The sequence below is a fragment of the Odontomachus brunneus genome, unplaced genomic scaffold (genome assembly GCF_010583005.1).
Source record: "Odontomachus brunneus isolate Ranch 3 - 2012 unplaced genomic scaffold, Obru_v1 Obru_scaffold_010, whole genome shotgun sequence".
Classification (NCBI taxonomy): Eukaryota; Metazoa; Arthropoda; class Insecta; order Hymenoptera; family Formicidae; genus Odontomachus; species Odontomachus brunneus.
In genome coordinates this window covers 3,585,061-3,604,634 of record NW_022639460.1, presented here as the reverse complement: position 1 = coordinate 3,604,634, position 19,574 = coordinate 3,585,061, and the positions used below count along the sequence as shown (strand labels likewise).

At 44.7% G+C, this 19,574-nt stretch overlaps 1 protein-coding gene across 10 annotated transcripts in view; it reads right to left on the bottom strand.

Annotated features, from left to right (window-relative positions):
• Positions 1-671: 671 nt before the first annotated feature.
• LOC116840460 (protein artichoke-like) overlaps positions 672-19,574 on the bottom strand; it is a 146,466-nt gene continuing 127,563 nt past the window's right edge. For all 10 annotated transcript variants that reach the window (XM_032807189.1, XM_032807181.1, XM_032807186.1 and 7 more), the window contains 4 exons: positions 8,938-9,247; positions 4,831-7,923; positions 3,421-3,764; positions 672-2,910 (listed from right to left, as the gene is read on the bottom strand). In XM_032807189.1, coding sequence (XP_032663080.1) covers positions 2,368-2,910; positions 3,421-3,764; positions 4,831-7,923; positions 8,938-9,247 — 4,290 coding nt within the window. In that variant the 3' untranslated portion in view covers positions 672-2,367. The remainder of the gene's footprint in view (positions 2,911-3,420; positions 3,765-4,830; positions 7,924-8,937; positions 9,248-19,574) is intronic.

Sequence of the window (19,574 nt, the reverse complement as noted above, 5' to 3'; positions counted from 1 at the left end):
AGAAGGGAGGGGGGGGGGGGGAGGTGGAGGAGAATATATCCTTGTGTGTGAGGAGTATAGTTTCTCCTCCGACCTATCAGATCGGAACTGATTGACGCTCGGGGATAGAGCCAAGTTAATTACGAAATCTACGGAACCACAGACGCGTTCTAAGCTGTCCGGTCTAAGCTGCCATTATAATTAATTAATTAGTCGTGTGAGATGACTTAACGGATCGCCGGAGATACGCTAGGAAATTCCATTTAGCCGGAATGCCAGCTGAATCATGAACAAGATGTGCTCGCGTATAGTCTTGGCACAAAACGAATAAATAATGGCGCTCTTAAAAAGATAATTATCGTGAGGAACGGTCTAAAAATTATTATATAGCCATTTAAGATGTCACATGTAATAATAATTAATAAAATGTAACTTATATACAACTACATAATAAATGTATATAAAGAATTAAGTCACTGAAAAATATTATACGACGCATTACGTATTTATATAGTAAAACACTTGCTATATTATTATGTCGTAGGAAATTGCATCTTAACTATGACACTTGCTTCGCCATAAATAACTATAAAAGTTTACTGCTACTAAAAAGGAAACAGAACGAAAATCGGCCATAATTAATAAACGAGGATCGAGAAGATTACGGTGGATGATTATTGAGACGATCGAGATTTACAGCTTTGGGGTACTTTTATTAACCGAAAGCCTAGACTATAATAAAGAATGCTATGTGTATACATATCTTCTATCTATATACAATAAACCGATTTCTCACGAGATATTCGATACACAGTTAACATTTGGCAACTTGGAATCAATTACTTTGTTTACTCTTCTTCTGTTTTTTTTTCGTTTGGCAGGAATCACACTTAGTCTTTCACGATTCGAGAACTTTGAACATGCTCGTCGCTCACAGATCCGCCTCGCAACGTGATATTATCAAAACCAAGGAGGCTAGATTGCGTGCTCGCGAGATCTCTCCCATCGCGATGCTTTAAGAACGACGACAAGATGAAGCCCTTCTCGCGCGGATCGCTTCCCCTTAATTGCGTTAGTGCTGATCGTTAGAACTATCGATACGAATAAGTGTAATATTGCTTGCGCAGCACTATAAAGATGAATTTTATGGATACACACCAGCACGGACATCGTTAAGTGGCGATGCTTTACGTTATTTACAAAAATGTCGTGTTTCTAGATCTGTATGTGTGTATGTGTGTGTGCATGTTGCACGCGAGGATGCGTGTGTGTCTCTGTGTGTATGTGTCACACACGTATGATACATAGACGAGTTTCCGGAATTATAAAAAAAAATTTCGAACGGCTTAAAAAATCAGTCTTCGTACGAGAGATTGGAAAAGTTTCGCAGAGAGGGTCGATACGTCGTTGCTCGATTTTCGTAAAGCGGCGGGTGCGTCCGTCAGCCGCGTTAACGGGCGGTTTCCGCGATGCGTTGTAAAAAACACGTAACGAAAAGATGCCCGCGAGAGGTTCACCTCCTCCGGCATAAAAGTCACCTGTCGAAAAGTACTAATTCGCCGTCGCTCCCGTTTGACTCGGTCACAGGAAGTTCTTGGATTTTCGCGCGCGTGTGTGTGTATGTGCACGCGTTAGAACGCGTCCCAGTCTTTTGGCACGAGCTTTAAACGCTAAACGACATGCCTAAGCCGTGCACCGGCGCTTCTCGCCGATGCGCGATAATAAGATTAAGTCGCCCGGGGATGTTCCCGGTGTCCCGGAAGTCGCGCGCGCGTTTACGGCGTCGCGGTTCACGAGAAAAGTTTACGGCACGTTTCTCCCTTTCCTCCCTTCTACTTTTCTTTCCTCCTATTTTGGCACTTCGCGCTACATCGCGTCCCCCCTGTCGTAAGCAAAACGAGCACGATTCGCGAGAGGAGCGTCGTGACACGTCGTGATCGCATCGGGCGGCGTGTTCGTACAAAAAATTGTCTACGTCGAAACGCTACTACTGATTGAAAGGTAGGGTCTCAGGCCGGTTGTCGGCGCGCTTTCGTTTTGATCGTTCGATGCGCGAATCTCACAGCGTCCGTCTCATGGGCGATCGCGAAGATAAAGGAGAAGTCGCGTTGATCGGCGCGCGCGGGATTCCACCAGTAATAACCGACGTCTGCTCGGCCATCTCGTCCGATTTCATCCGATTTCGTTACTCGAAAGGCGTGCCAAGAGCCGCGCGATACCGCGCACACGGCTGTCCCCCTCGGGACGATTTCAACCGCACCAGAACGTCGTTTCTCCTCGGAGTTCGGAGCCGCGCAATTATTAGCTGTAGATACTGGTGCAGGTCGACACGGTTTTCATCTCGATGTCATGTTGGATGGTCTCTTTACGAGACTCCTTCACCTTCTGCTACGAACCGAGCGGCGCGGAGCCGATGTTACTGATGAAACTCGGACAAGCGTTCTCCGCCCTGTCGCCGCTCTGTAACGAGAAGTGCCGATAGGACATGTACTCCGGCGGATTCGTCGACAATGGCTGATCCCGCTTAATCGTCGCGCGCTGCTTCTTCATTTTCATGTAGCCGAGGACGGAGATCAGCACCACGAACACGACGAAGCCCATGCAGCTACCCACGATGAGACCGAGCCGTCTCGTGAGGATACTCGCGATACCGCCTCTGTCGCTCACCGTGCCGTCGCCTACTATAGAATCGGGCGCGTCCAAAGTTCTGACCTCCGTGCATCGGCTGGTAGGTGAGTTCACCATCACCGGCAGCGAGGATCCCTCGATCACGTCGTCGTGCGACGCGTTCCACTGCCAGGAACCGATGTCCTCCGGGATCGGCGTGCCCCAGCTGCCCAGGCCGAGTACGCAGATCAGGTAGCGCGTGTCAGACGCCAACTTCGTCAATCTGACCGAACGTGCCTTCGGGTCCAACAGCTTGCCTCGTACCTGAAACGACGATAGAAAAGCTATGCCGTCAACGTGCGCGGACTCTTGTCTCGTGTCCGCGCGTCGGTCTCGGGTGAATAAGAAACGCACGTCGAAGAAGTCGCGGTGAGAATAAAATATCCGCTTCCGTCGACTTTCGCGGGCATTTTTATCGTGTAGGTTCTAATATTGCGATACATGCATGATAGTAATAAATATTTATTAGCTGTTAATAATTAAAATTTAATTATTTATAAACTTATTAATTATGTAATTTAAGTTGTTAAAGAGCCATTAATATATAATTAAAATATTTTTATTTTTTAAGTAACAAACAGAAAAAGCTATCTAAAAATTATGTAACTTAATCAAATACAACGTATCCCGTGAGATTTAATAAATTGAATTTAATAAATTATACACGCGCGCACGTATTTCTCAAAATCTTGAATTGTTGAGCAGTATAGTTTGGTATCACGCAACGTGAGTTTCGATTTTCGACAAAAGTACAACGAAAATAAAGCGTCCTACCTCGTCGACATTGTCCAAAGCGTGATACGCCACTTGGTAGCCGTGGAGGCCGGAATGGTTTCTGCTCTGCCACGATACCAGAACGGAGAAGGGCTGAATGTCCTGAATTGCGAGTTTCAGGACCAGCGGAGCGGAACAAAAGGCGTGGGGGTCAAGATCGAGGAAGACGAGGCCTCGGAGCTCGGGCGGCTGCTCGCATCTCAACAAACCGCCCTCGACGTCACCGACTCCGACACCATTTCTTCCGCGGCTACGACCACCGCCGACCCCGCTCACCAATTTCTGATGATCTCTCAGCCATTCCCACAACTCTTGCGACTCGCAGCCACAATGTAAAGGGTTCTCTGTCAATAAGACCGGCACGGGGCACTCGTTATTGTCGTATGCGACATTGTATTCGCTGAGAGATCGACCTAACAAGTAATCTCGAAACCATTCGACACCGAGAAGTAGCCAGCCAATTATTCATACCTACGCAACGAGTTTTTCATAGTAAAAGCGCACGTAAACATAAAAATATGTTAAATATTTTGCAGTACATAATTGATTGTACTGTATGCGTATGCAAAAATACATATATTCGAATCGAATCGAGAATTTACTATTAGTTAACCTCAAAATTATATAGTTTCAGTCATTATAGTACATGAGTCAGTTTTTATATATATTTTTATATACCACCGCCATTCTTTACCCGCGGAGAAATTATTCATGTACCAACCGCTTATGATTCACGATCAAAAATTTCATCAAACGTAGATGCGAGTCTCATATTCTCTCGTTGATTGATTAAAATTAATTACAAATGTATCAACAATAATTAAAATTTATAACCTCGGTTCCAATTTCCATAAAATATGTATATGCAATTTATAAATAAATGAGTTATAACGGCACAGCATTTTATCATCATGCACAACGGTACGTCACATACCCCAAGCTATATATGTAAATTAAAAAAAGAAGATAGAGAATGGAAAGAGAGAGAGAACGGGGCATACATTCCGCGCTATGTATTTCGAGCGAGTTTTCGAAAAGCAGTAAGAGACCGTGGGCGAGTATAGGATTAGTTCGTAGGATCCGCACTGCAGAAAATGAGATGGAGTTACGCGGATTTGTTTGATTGTTCCGGTGTTGAATATTGATTCGAGACGACTGTGTACGTGACCAGCGATACGATTGATTTTCAAGGAGTGGTAACTCCATCATTCGGATCGATAGCCGACCGCGTGTATACGAGAAAATTCTCGCCGCCGTCTTCGCGGACTCGCGTGCAAATATTCAACGGCGACGGCGACGGCCGAGCGTTCTCGGCAAGAGAATCGGCGAAAACACAACGGGTCTTGCAATCGTGCCGTGCGCGCGAAACGAATTACAAATACCGGGCGTGTCTGAAGAGAGTCGGCTCACCTTCAGCCCGCAGACTCCTTATTTGCGTCTCGAGTGGCCGGAAAGCGTTCAACGGCAGATTCTCCAAGTAATTCCTACTCAGGTCGAGTAGACGTAGCTTCTTCAGAGGTCTGAACGCCTCGCTGGAGATGGCGTTTATCCAGTTACCGTAAAGATGCAGCTCGACCAGGCTAATTAAATTCTTGAACGTCACTTTGCCGACGATGCCGATCTGATTGTACGACAGGTCCAGTATCTGCAGGGACTTGAGATCCTCCGGGAACTCCTCCAGCTCTTTTAGACGGTTATGCGTCAAATTGAGTATGCGTAAGTGCTCCATGCCCTGCAATCTCTCCTTCGGCAGGATCTCCAGGCTGTTCATGCCTAGGTGAAGAGTGAGCAGATTCGGTAGACTGTGAAACGCGCCCGGCGACACTCGTAGGATGCAATTCTGACCGAGATAGAGATGCAACAACGCCGGGAAGGCCTCGAAGTCCTGCGAGGTCACTATACTAAGGTTAGTGCCGGATATGTGCACTTCCTGAAGAATGGGATACATCGCCTCCGACGGCAGATCGTGGATCCTGTTTAGTGGGTTGCGCGTGAGATTCAACCAAGTGAGACTGGGCAAATTCTGACCCGAGAGAGCCACCGCGGGTATCTGTCGGAATTTATTCTCCGACAGGTCGACCCTGCGTAATAAGGACGAATGCGCGAAGAAATTCGCCGGCAGTGCGGTCAGATAATTGTGACTGAGATCCACCGACACCAGTCGCGACAAATTGGCCATCGCGAAGCCGGACATCGTCTCGATCTTGTTGTGGCTCAGATCCAGCTCTCGCAGATGCTTCAAGCTGGCGAAACTCGCCACGTCGACGTTGAGGATCTCGTTGGTGGACAACGTGAGGATCTCGAGATTGAGCGCGTTCGAGAGCGCCGAGTACGGGATGGCCTGGAAACGATTGCGATCCAGCCGGATCTCCCGCAGCGAGAGCAGCCGATCGAAGATGCCCGGCGGTAGGGTGCGCAGCTGATTCTGATTCAGGTGCAGACGCGCCAGATTGCGGTTCAGTACGAAAATCGTCTCCGGCAGCTGGCTGATCTGCGAGTCGTCAAGAAACAGCTCCTGCAACGACGGCAGTCCGTTGAAACTGTGCTCCGTGATCTGACTGAAATTGTTGCCGGACGCGGCGAGCGTCCGCAGACCGGACACGTGCAGACGCAGCAGTGCCGAGGCCGTGAGCAAATTTTCGTCCAGATTGAGATCGAACAGGTTGTTGAGGCCGCGAAACACTCCGTTCTCGATCGTAGTGATCGAGCAGTTCTTGAGGTTGAGTGTCGTGATCGGCAGGTCCTCCTGGAAGATCGCATCCTGCAGGATCGTGAGATAATTGTTCGCCAAATCCAACACTTTGAGTTTCTTGAGAGCCGTGAGCGCGTAAGGATCCAGCCGCCTGAGACCGTTATCTTGCAAGTAGAGCTCCTCCAGCTCGTGCAGTTCCGAGAACGTTCTCGCTGTTACGTGACTCAGCCTGTTCATGCTGAGCTCGAGGAACTTCAAAGCCTGCATAGGCTGAAAGGCGGCGTCCTCAATCCTGGAGATGGAATTGTTCGTCAGATAAAGGCGCTCCACCAAAAGAAGATCCCGGAAGAGGGGCGCCTGCAAGTGCGTCAGCTTGTTATGGCCGAGCCACATGATGCGCACGGACGCTTGACCACGCAGAGAGTCATTGTGCAGCACGGCCAGGCCATTGCTGTCCAACTGAATGGACACCAAAGAGCTTCCGCCGGATGACGACTCCGTGGCGGACAGCTGAAAGACGTCGCCGAGCATGGTCAGCTGATTGCCCTGGAGATTAACGTGCTGAAGACTATTGAGCGTCCGCAACGCACCCGTTTCCATGGAGGTGATGGCGTTGTTCTGTAAATGGAGCTCAAGAAGCGCCGGCAGCGGTGTGAAAACGCCGCGCTTCACCTCCATTATGTGATTATCCTGTAGTCGTAGCTCCCGTAGCTGGTGCAGTTTGAGGAAGGTGCCCGGCTGTAACTCGCGGATCTTGTTACCGTCCAGGGAGAGCGACGAGAGGTTCTCGCAGTGCTCGAGGAATTCCCGCGGCACTCTCTCGATGTAGTTGTTACTTAGATGCAATTGGGCCAGCTGCGTGAGACTCGTGAGACCCTTCGCGTCGATTCTTCGGATGGCGTTCTGCTGGAGATACACCACCGCGAGGCTCACGCTGCCGGCGAACGCGTCCCCGGGGATCTCCAGAATATTGTTTTCCGCCAAATAAAGCTCCCGCAGCTCGGGCAGCCGTGCGAACACGCCGCCGATGTAGTGAATGTGGTTATGACTGAGTTCGATCGTACGTAGCCGCTCGTTTCCCTTGAACGTCGCAACGTCGAGGAACACTATTTTGTTGTGGCTCAGATCGATCGACTCGAGGTCCTTCAGCGACACGAACGCGTCCTTGTGAATGCTCTCGATGGAGTTGTAGTAAAGAGATAGAGTGTGAAGGATGGGACAGGGTCTGAAGCAATCCTCGGCGAGCTTCTCGAAATTGTTGCTGCTCAAATCGAGAAACAGCAACGAGCTGAGCAGGCTGTAGCCGTCGTCGGGCAGTTCCGAGATCTCGTTCCACGCGAGCCTGAGCGAGGCTAGACTCTCCAGCCTTCTCAGGGGAGCCATCGGGAAGAGCTTCAGTTTGTTTTCAGCCAGATCTAAATCGCTCAGACTATCCTCGAGGCCCGCGAACGCGTACTCGGAGATCTTCGATATTTGGTTTCCCTTCAGCGTCAATTTCATTAGCTTCAAACCGTAGAAGCAGTAGGACGAGAGATCCTGTATCAGGTTCGTCTCGAGATCCAACGCGGCTAGTTTTCGCAGCTCGGCTAATGATTTTTGAGGCACGTGGGGTAAACGACTGGAAACCAGTGCCAAGGACTCCAGGCTGTCCTTCAAGTTCGTGAAAGCGCTCTCGCTCACCTCCCGCAAAGACGAATGGGATATCTGAAGGTGCCTAATTTGCGAGCCGGGCGGGAAAGCGACTTCCTTCAGCTCTTCGATGCTTTTGTCCAACTCGTAAGCGCTCAACGACTGTACCATCGTACCTGTGCCTGTGGAAATGATCATAAAGCACGAACGCCCGTTAATTCTCTCGAGTCATGATAAGGCAAACTTCCAATTTGGCAGCATCGGCAGCTGGCTGCACGTTTCATTAGTTTTATGGAGTGCATCGGAGATAATGGTCCTCCCACTAGCCGCGTTATTCGCTCCATGTTCATATTACGCGGGAGGATCGCTATGAGAAAACGTGCGATTCTTACTTTTCTTACATGTGAGCAATTCTTTCAAAGGCGTGACGGTTGAATTTAACTCGCGATCGATAGCGGCAACGCCGTTCGAGATAGGTACCAGTTAAGTACTCGCAACTGTGCTTATGAGTAAAATCGAAGCAATTCCATAGTTACCGCGATACGCGTCATTAGTGACAAATTGTCTTTTTGAATCTCGTATATTACTTCCAATTCGTAAACTTTTGCACCAATACAGCTTACGCGCTTGAAAACGCAGACGACTGTGAGCACACTTGTAATCGGATGAGGAACATCGTACGTGAATTCTTGGCACGTGTCTGTTCGTCGTTAATATAAATTGGTCTAACCGACGTAGTCTCGTGGTAAATGAAACACGGCGTGGTTCAGGACATGCGGTTTAGGAATGCAGTTTGCAAGTGCAGATGTGCAATTGCAATTATGTAGAAGGGCGAGTAGTACGCGTTCATGTTGACTGTTCCTCCCAAAATCAATTACTGGAACGGTGCACTAAATGATTGATATGTCTCTCATTCGACAAAAATTCTTCTAAAACATCTAAAACAGCTTTTGACCTTAACTGAAAAGTATTTTGCTTTTGATTGCGCCAGAGTTATCTTTCGTCGTTCATCCAGTACGTGTTCGTGTGATGGTTCGCTCTAAAATCGATTACTAGAACGATGCAGAAGATTTTTTCTTTCAAACAAGACAAGATTCTTTTAAAACGTCTAAAATAGCTTGTAAGACTTAACCGGAAATTATTTCGCTTTTAATTGGACCAAAGAGAGAGAAAGTCATTAATCGAGACTCGCTTACCGCTCGTACTTAGCACGCCTTGCAGTGTGGTTCTCAGAGTTTCTTCCGTAGCGCCAGCGCATTCCAGAAAGAGACCGTCTTCAAAGTAGTAGCAAGGACAGCCTGGAATTACTTCCGTCGGCGGACATTCGGCTATTTGAGCAACAGTTTTAAAGGTAACGAAATTTTGAATTAACAGGATCTGGAGGACCACCCTCGAGATTCGCTGCTTCACAGCGCGAGGATGGTCTCTCCGTCGTTGCGAATTTCGCATCATCGTATCGTCACATTCGTAGTCCCGTTCGCCGCCTGACAGTTCGCAAGGAGCTCTCTGAAACAGAGAAATTACACGAACAATTAAAATCACGTGAGCTTACATGCGTCGAATGCGATAAATGCACAGTTTTTTTCACTCGAAGAAACAACTACGTTGTGTCGCCGAGATTATTCTTTGTTTATTTTGTAATTCCCCGCATATTATGAAGCTCGATCCATAAAAGCTACACTATCTCCTATGCTCGCATAAAATAAATAAACTAAAGCACTGTTGCTTTTGTTACAATTTTTCTAAAGTCGCTGACAAACATTTACCGCTGCTCTTACTGTGAGAGATTCTTGTCTGAATAAATTCACGGGGGCAAAGTTAAACTTTGCCTGCCAGGCGCTATACTGCGCATGTTGGAGCATGTTTACGAAAAAGTACAGCCAAGCTCCCAGAATAGTGCGAATAGCTTCCTTGAATAACAAAGAGCGCACGTCTCACTAAGACGAAGGTGCATACGAATACACAGGGACAAAAATTATCTGTCCCGCTGGAAGAAAAAAGGAATAAGAAAAATTGTATTTCCTTTGCAGTTTCTTGTGATGTCCACTCTTTCTCAATAGTGGCAGGAAGTCTTTCTTCTGCATTCAAAGAAAAATGCAAGATAATGACAAGTAGGTGACATTATACATAGAATTTTATACATAGAATTATGTGAAATTATGTAAAATATAAATAATTTATGTGAAATACAAATAATACAATTAATTTATGTAGAATTGATATATTTTTGTACATAGTTTAGTAAACTATTGTATTTTGTAGTTATATGTAGCAACTAAAGTCGAATGGTTACAAGAAACAGTTAGTTCATTCGATTTCAGTTACGATAACTCTACAAAATAGTTTATTAAATTGTATTAACTCTACGTACAAAAATCGTATAGCTGTCACCTATACAGTTACTATCATCATGTCTTTTTCTTCGAATGTTAAGATAACTTTTGAATAATTCCTGTACACGTGATGAAATCATAATCATGAAGGCGCATCAAAGCAATTCCGACTGAGTTCAGTGAGCAGTAACTGGGATGATAATTGTTTTTCCGAATATGACTAACTTTACGTGGTGTAAGTTTAGCGTCTTACTTACGAAACTAACTGTCGAGGGAATACTATTCCAGATAGATACCCGCGGCGATAGCGGGTTGTCAACAATACTAACGAGTTCTTGTCTGCATGACGTCCAGTTGGAATATGCTGGAAATACACGATAGCGGCAGTTCGCGAACTGTGCCGTCTGCGAATAGCGCTTCGTGTGCATCCACATTTTTCACATTCAGTGAATATTAATCGAGACTCCTCGTTCGACAGCGGATGCGAGATAATATTTAAGGGAAAATATTTCTCCGCGAGGTATTCTTTGTGCGTCACATCGACGGATCTGTATTTTCCGAGGGAGTTTCGCGCTCTCTTTCAACGTAGCTCGGCTGAAAATTTATGAAAGTCATACAGCTGCGCACTCATCGTAAGGGTATTACAACAAGCTCCCTAATAAAGCGGATTTCAGGCACGATAGGCGCATCTCGCGCAGGGAGAACGGACAACCGTGAAGCTTTTCGCGCGTAATCGAGCGGCGCCAATGACCGGTTCGGAAATCTGTATCACAAAGGCGGTGTCTAGACCGAATCGATTTTTCACGAGCACCAGGCCGCGATATCGCGCCATTCACGCCCAACTGATTCCACGAATGCCTCTTCTTTCTGACCCCGCGCCGGAGGATCGCGGCATGAAAAGCTTCAATGGCGGCATACCATTCTCGTCTACACCCACATTTGCACTTTCGTGGAGCGCCGACGAGCACCACCTTTACGAGCGGGCGGTAAAACACACAGCGACGTTTCACGAGACGTGCGTGCCAAAGGCTTTAAACTCGAATTCAGCGCGAGAGGCGCAGAGATGTCTTCCTCGTAGGAGAGAGTGCTTGGGAGAAAAAGATAGAGAGAGAGAAAGAGAGAGAGGGGGAGACTTCTAAAAAATTCTCTTGCAAAATCCGATTAGCGTGCTCTCCAAAGAGCTAGATGTGCAAATTGTAGACCGAGCTTGTGCCACGCGAGAGACATCCTAAATCCGCTGGAAATATTTCAGCGCCGAATTCTTTGACGTGTTCGGAATCGTCGCGTCTGTCGGGAACGCTGAGTTTTCGACGCGCGTGGAGTACTTGCCAGCGAGTAAGCCTCGAATAAAATTTACATAAGCGTGGAGGAGGCAGCAATTCCGTTAACGCACACACGCACGGATAGCCGCGTATTACGTATCTATGCGCGGAGGCATCGTGACAGCAAGGTAAATGAGTATCCGGCTAGACTTGGAGGGTAATCGTATCGGGGATCTTCTCTTTCTCGCTCTTCATCTCTCTTTGTCTCTCTTCCTCTGCCTGTTTACTATGGGGCGAAGGAGCGCGAACGTACCTCCGATTATTTCGGAGCGAGAGCGATTAAGGGCGGATTCGCTCGGAATTCAAGAAACGTTTTCAATTTAAACATTAATCTTCGTAGAACGCCGCTTCAGCATTATATCGGAATCCCGAAGCTATCGCTCCTTTAAGTATTTCGATCGAGTGACTGGGCAAACTACGGCACGACCCGGTTATACCCCGTGCCTTTCTATTTCCACTACTCGCCCTACCGATCCAGGGGAATATGTTGTTCCTGGGACATACGCTGCATTCCTAGCACGATTGCTCCATAAATGCCCCGCGCTTTAGGAATCCGGCGTGCGACGCGCCATTAGTAAACTAAGATATCGCGGTTACGCGAGGCTTCTCGATTCGGGTTATTGACAGTCACTTGGCGTTGATAGAATCAAGTCACCGGCGATAAATGGATTAGCGGACGATCAATTTTAGTGTCGACGCAACGACGACGAGCGAGAACGCGCTCACAACGTGACGGCATTTATGGAGATGAATATTTCGACTCCTTGACTGTTATAGAGAGTTTGCAAAGTTCAATACAACTAATGTAAAAGTTTGCTTGTTGTTTATTTCACGAAATCTGCTTCTACTTTCGACTTCGATTTCTTAACGTTCACGTAGGCAAAACACACAATTTGAGGTTGGATTAAACAATTTCCTGGTGAAATATGAAGGAACCAGAAATTTCTATAATAATTCTGTTTTTAATTAATTTATTATTATTCTGTTTTTAATATTTCTATAATTAAATTCTGTTCAAGTTAACAAGATTTCTGATTAACTTGGACAGAATTCATATATAGTTTTCATATTTCACCAATGTTGGACATTAATCAATTACAATTTTCTTTGAATAATAAAATAATCGGCAAATCAGTCAATAATCGAAACAAATCAATCGTTGTATATGTAAGCGCAAATAATTTAATTCATTGCGAAAATTTACTATTAACCAGTGTATATTCATCAAATTATGCTTTAATTAATAATTAATTTCATCGATCGATGAAGCTATTCGTGATTTCATACATGACGGTTGATTAATTTCAATGACTGATTTGTCGATTATTTCAGTCAATTAACATTTTAGTCGATCAACGCTGTATTTCACCAGATATTTGGTTAATTCAACCAAACGTTTTTTCCACGCCGATTTTAGAAGAATTATATAGAATCTATATAGAAATATAGATAGCTCCTACTTTGTGTCTTAAATAAGTAATGCGCAGATAATATTTTACGGAGATAAAGAAAGGATAAAGCGAGTATCCCTCATCTGTTTGGATGAACTTTAAATATATATCGCGTAAAGTAGATAAAAATAAGAGGAGACACGCGGCGTGTGAAAATTAGTCTATTAGACGGTTAATTTATCTAAGAATTACGCTTTTGTTGACTGGCAAATTTAAAGCTGCAGTACAAGATAATTGCAGTAAAGGAAGATCTCGTTTAATCGGACTGGAGATTCGCGCGCGCGGCACATTTTTTTTCCGAGCCAGCACGACAGAGGATTGTAACTCGCAAAGAGAAGGAGGTAGCAGTTGAGAATTCAGTAGAAAATGCGCTTTACGAGACATACATCGTTTCGATCCAAGAGTGTACGGTTATACGTACTCCTTGAGAGCGTACTCAGCGCTTCATGCAACACCAGCGGTAATAAAGCGAGAAAACGTTTCGCCGTTCCGCGGCGCTGTTTTAACGCGATGAAAACAGTCAGTGCACTTCCGCACGAGGAAAAACGAATGTGTCTCTTTCAACGCGTCCATTTTCTCGTCTGAACCTCTTGCCCCGGCCCCAAAGAAATTTCAGCAATGGAATTAAAAGATTTACGTGCACCAAAAACGTTCTCGGCTCTTTGTTGAATTATTTGTTGCTACTCGACGAGGCCGATGTTATGTTCGCACGGTATATAATATATCGATATCAAGTGCCAAATGATATGTAGAGATGTTGCGAAGTAAAATATAAAAATCTACGATAACGAGACACACGCCGATCCATGTGTTTCTCTTCCATGTGTATATATAATGTTTAAATATATAAATATTGGATTGGCGCAGAAAGTTTGTCAGATTTATTAAATAAAACAGAAAATTGAATTATCCAATTTCGAAGTATTAACAACTTTTATGAAAAAAAAATAAATAAATAAATAACATCGATTTTTCAGGTATCTAACGAAGTCTCTTGTTTTATTTCCCTTTAATATCCAAATCGTAACATTCTACGAGACTGAATTTAATGTAAAAAAACATAATTTTTCGCGTCATTTTGATGTATATATATATATACATATATATTTGATAAGTATTAAATATTTCGACTGGAGATTTAGCGGCGCATTATATTTATTGCGAAAAAATCATGATCAAAATATAGCATCCACTAAATTTACCGCAGAGATTTTTGCTAACAAACGAAGGATATCACGATGTAATTCAATTTTATTAGAGTTTGCTTTATTACTCCACGATATCTCCATGCCTCAATCCATCGTAGAAGGGCGAATTCGAGAGAATTCGATACTCTCGTGGCCGGATTTCGCGATTTACATTAAACTGATCTAGAAATAACAGCGTATTGTTAACGTAACTGTATTTTGACGAGATAATGTTGTTTTGCCTGCCTATTAGTGAGGTATTTATACAACACGACTAGTGAACTTCATGGTTCGGTTAACAATCACTCTTTCCGACATGCTCCGTCAACAACAACATGCATGCGCATGCATATTAAATTCTCGGAGCGAGGAGCTTTGGTATCCTGCGGTCCCTACAACTCGCTAGTTACCGAGACTCACAGCAGCTAAAACGAATTCATTATATCGTCGCGAGCGTAAATACCACAAACGAGTCGCATTGTGCGTGCAAATTGCGTGCAACTTTACGAGTAAGACGCACGCCGACAACTGAACTATGCAAACGTCATGTATCATACGATAGAATAACGTCGTGATATTAGAATAACGACGCTTCAACGTTTTACGATTCGCCCTTTCTACGTCATTTAAGACAGAGGGTGATTAATTATCCCCGTTGTGTCAGTCAGAGGGGGGAGCCAAACTCGGCACGAGTCGCCGAGTTTTTACGGCGCATGGAACGGCTATTGTATCGCGATTCTCGCCGTAAACTGCGCATAATTTCGCGAATACGCCACTACGGCCGCCACATAAAAGTATAGCGCGATATGTAGATAGTCGGGTACAATAAAACCCCTGCCAGTATCCATGATGTGCTCCCTCCCTTACGATTCTCGGCTCTGCGCCTTGAAAGATCACCCACCCACTTCCTGTAATAGCTCCCTCATGCGCCGCCATGGCTCGTCCGCGGCACCAAGCTGTGCAAGATTTCGCGTATTTGCAAAACTTGTTCGCCACATATTACATTTGACAGTTAAACGTACCGTGAACGTACCCAGTCCGTTTATCGGGGCGCTCGTGCGATCTGATTGCAAATCACGCGACCGGGACTTTGCGGGAACTTTTGTCGTGCAAATACGCGTATACGTACGCGCGCTTTTTCGTTCCTTTGTTTTTTTTTAATATCGAAGAGAACGTGAATCGAAGATGAAATATAGCGTGGTCAACGATGATATCAGGTCGGTGAAAAAGGTTCGTGCTCGTCAAATAAAATGGAAAACCGAATCATATATCTGCAAAGTGCTCTGTGATAATTTTCACGAATAAAATAAACAATATCGACTCGCTATTTTTACAAGCTATTTTTTATCTAACAAGATCTTGTCTTTATTTCTCCAATTAAATTTGTATATATATATATATATATATATATATATATATATATATATGTAATAGAATGTCTGTCTATATATTTTTCCTGTAATAATTTTCAAATCCTTTGATCGATTTAGGTCAAATCTTGCGTAGTTACTTTTCAGAACTCTGTGGAAAATATAGATTACGTGAAACCACCCTTCCTCCTCCTTCATTTAGTTGTCAATCCTTTGATACTTTGTGATAATTTAAATTTAGATGTTCAGATATAAACAACTCGGGCAACGCCGGATAGTTTAAACCAGTATCCTAGATTTTCCCTTTAATACCCAAATCGGTGACTCTAGTTCGAATTTAATTGAAAAACGGCAAATCTCTCTCGCAGCTGGTCTAATACAACACGTGATAACGCGCGAAACAACAATGCGAATGAACGATATTGGAGATAAATAATCCAACGAACAAGTGCATTGTGACAGCGCGATTATATGCGTGACAACTTGATACCCTAGCGTAATTGATAGAAATCCGCGTAATAGTGCGTGAACTATCGTAGCGCGGCTAGTGCTTTACAAGGGGTATTAGGGTCAGGCAGGCACATTTGCTGCTACGACGCGATAACAGTCCTCGTTGAGTTTGATTGGTACTAACTCTAGCGTCCCGCAATTAAGACCTCAATCGACACTGGCGAGAGAGCTCATCAACGAATCGTAAACGAACGTGATCACGCGTCCCTGGCAGTACCGGCTTATAGACGGGCGCGTTCTCGCGCGTAAGAATACATTTGTCAAGATCACTCGCCGGATGAGCACGGTCCTCGATCGGGAGAATCATTTAGTTAAAGCGCGCATCACGTTTATCCCGGCTCAGGTGGGCGAACGGACTTTCTTTCTTTAAAATGGTTGATCTCCCTGCAGGATCTCTTTTGCTAGCGCAGAATCCGACTGCTTGCGGATATTGCTTTTCTGTGCATCGCCTTTTAACCGGTTTACCTTGTTCCTGCGCGCGCACCAAAGAGAGAGAAAGAGAGAGGAAAGCAAAGTCGGGCTTGCTAGCATCGAAGAAGCTACCAATTTCCGCAGCGCCTATCCTCCTTCGAACGTTTTCACTTGGAGGATCTCCGCTAGAAGTGGCTGCGAAGAATCTCGCTGAAACTGGTAGGTTAAGTGAATTCGAGGTGTCCTGGTTCGGATTACCACCTTCCAATTTTGCTGCCTTTCGGCGGCTAACGGAGGTAGGAATTCGTTTTAGATCTAGCGCCGCGATCGCCTCGAGATTCGCGTGATTCGCAAGGCAGAGTTTATCCAACTTTGCATTATCAGCCGGGCTTACGCGGTTTGATCTTGAAAAGAAGCAGCCGCCTTGATTTCTCCAAGGGCTCCTCTCTTTCCGCCTCGTATGCGCTCGATCACTCTGGAATCGATTAAGCTTATTCCTTCATGAATAATTGGTGCCTCTTTGAGACGGTGAAAGCTTGAGAAGTGCTTTGCTCATTAAACGCTCCATTTCTTTTTTCTTATTTTTTTTTCTACAGAAGAAATCGTTTTGTAACATTTGTTCGAGTGAAATTTAACACAAAGACCTTTCATCGTTCCTTTTTCTTTTCCATGAGTCAAAATTTTACTTCTACTTTTTCGGCCTGAACTTTCTAAGTCTGTATATTCTGAAAGATTAATGTATGTTTGATACACATGAAAACTGAAATTTTATTTAGCGCTTCTAAATGACAGAAAGCGCACAAAATGGCACTTTCAGGTTCTAAAGAAGACCTTCGCGACAAAATTAAATAAGATTAAAAAAGGTTAATATAGACTTCAGAATATCAAAATAAGTGCAATACTGAGTTAAATGGAGAGTTAAATGGAATACTGAAGTCGAAAATAGGATTAAAATTTCAATTTGGAGTAAAAGATCAAATCGATCAAATCGTCGGGACTATCCGATATATACGTCCATTATTCACAAAAAAACGTAGCGGCTGTTGAATGTGGCATCATGAGATAAATCGCATTATTAAACGATTATTGATTTCTCATGTTACAGATTAACGTCACGTAATAACAGCCGGAACAAAGTTTGAATCCGAGCTGATGCACGATACGACGCAACGTTTTGCAATACGCATTTACATCCCTCTTTCTCTCTGAACAAATTCCTACTCACTCATCCTAAAACTATACGAGGCTTTCCACATAGGAAATACTTTGGAATCTATTTGGGATCCAGTCCGATTTCCTACAATAATAGGTTCTAGATCTATGCAGGTTCTGGTTAGAAGTATAAAAGTTTTAAACATGTGAATCTAGTGAGAAATCCAGACAAACCCCATTTGGTCATCCCAAAGTTTCTGGTTTACATTTTAAACTAAAATTGAACAAAATATGTATATGAGACACTTTGAGTATTTATTCGTTACAAGTGTACACATAAATACATTTGTAAAGAGTAAATATTCAAAATGTTTGCGAAATAAATCATTATGAAGAAATTGTAATAGAAGATGTTCAAACTAAAATAAAAAATATATATAAATATCCGAGAAATTCTTCCGATTTACAAATGTATGAAATCGTCAGATTATTCTCAGATATACAAATTTTATATTATATATAAAATGTATTATTTGATGTTTTTACATGGAACAATGTAAGCCAGAGAGAACATCTATATCGTCTTTATTGCATTAACGAAACAGGAAACACTTAAAAAAGCTCGAGTTTTCTTGATACTTCTATTTTGATTTTAAATAGAGAAGCCATGTTTGGGATAAGAATGGGATTCCCAATTGGTATCGTAGCGGGACAACTTATTTTGGAACAAAGCATTCTAATTGGAATCTAACCTGCACTTAATATAAATACTACGAAATTTCTATACAGGAATTGCGATACTTGCACTCGCGCTTAGTACAACGCACGCATTTACGACGCACAGTTGATCCATTATCGGGTCTGTTTTCTTCTTGAGAATATCTTCCAAGAATACCCGTCTGAAGTCAGCTCCGCGCGACATAACGAATGCACACCGATGTCGGTCGATGCGGCGTTTCGTGTATACAAGCGTTTTAATAATTTTTTTCCTTTCTTTTTGTTTTTCCGCATGAATTTCTACATCGGCCCGATATTCACAATGCACGTCGATGTTGGTCAGTATTTGCCACGTCGTGTGGAATGATGTCGGCTTAGGAATGCGTAATGCAGGTTCGTTCATCCGCAATCATGCGTAACGGTGAGGTTGTAGCGATGAACGGAGGACGAATGGGTAAACCATTTTCCCGATGCAAAGAGATAACAGAAGTCGAATCGCGCGGGACCGGCTTCGGGGATTCCTGCCGGCCGAATTAACCGGGACGAGAATACGTTTCGCATGTTTCTTCCGCCCGGGAGCGCGGCATTCGTCTGGAATACCTCGATTTAGGGGACCCCCGACGAGTGTAAACGTGATTTGAATATTTCAGGCGCCGATGGCGGCGGGGGCCGCGAAATTTTCCGCGCACCCCAGATACTATGAATTATTTTCGTAGTGCCGGCAACTCTCTCTCTCTCTCTCTGTCTCTCTCTCCCCGATGAGAGCGAACGCTATTTACTCGACGCGCGCGTGCTCAGCCGCGTGCCGCGTGTTTTGCTGTAGAAAAAAACCCACCCTCGCGAATCTCTTCCGCATAAACAAAATCCGCTCACGCCGTCGGATCACCGTTCCTTCGTCGGAGTGGACGATACCGCCTGCTGCGCGGCAGGCCAGTCGATATCCGTTTTGCAGCTAGACATAGTGAACGTGAACGGGATTTTAGTCAACGGATCGGCGGCGGCGAATCGACACGCCGCCACACCGTGAAGAATACCAAATACGTTCGTTACGTCACGCGAGATCGGGACGCGCGTCGTGACTTCCGGCGGAAGACGATTTCGGAGTGCCTCTTGCAGGAAACAAATGCGGGACATTCCGGCGAGAAGCGGCTGTCTCGATCAACGAAACTGCTACGTCTCGGTCGTTCGCGTCGTGGAAGAGGCGCGCGAGACGGAGGAGTACGGATGGGCAGGATGGGGGAGAGAGAGAGAGAGAGAGAGAGAGAGAGAGAGAGAGAGAGAGAGAAAAAGAGAAAGAGAGAGAGAGAGAGAGAGAGAGAGAGAGAGAGTGAGAGAGAGAAGAAGAAGAAGAAGAAGTGAAGGAAAACTGAGGATTTGGAA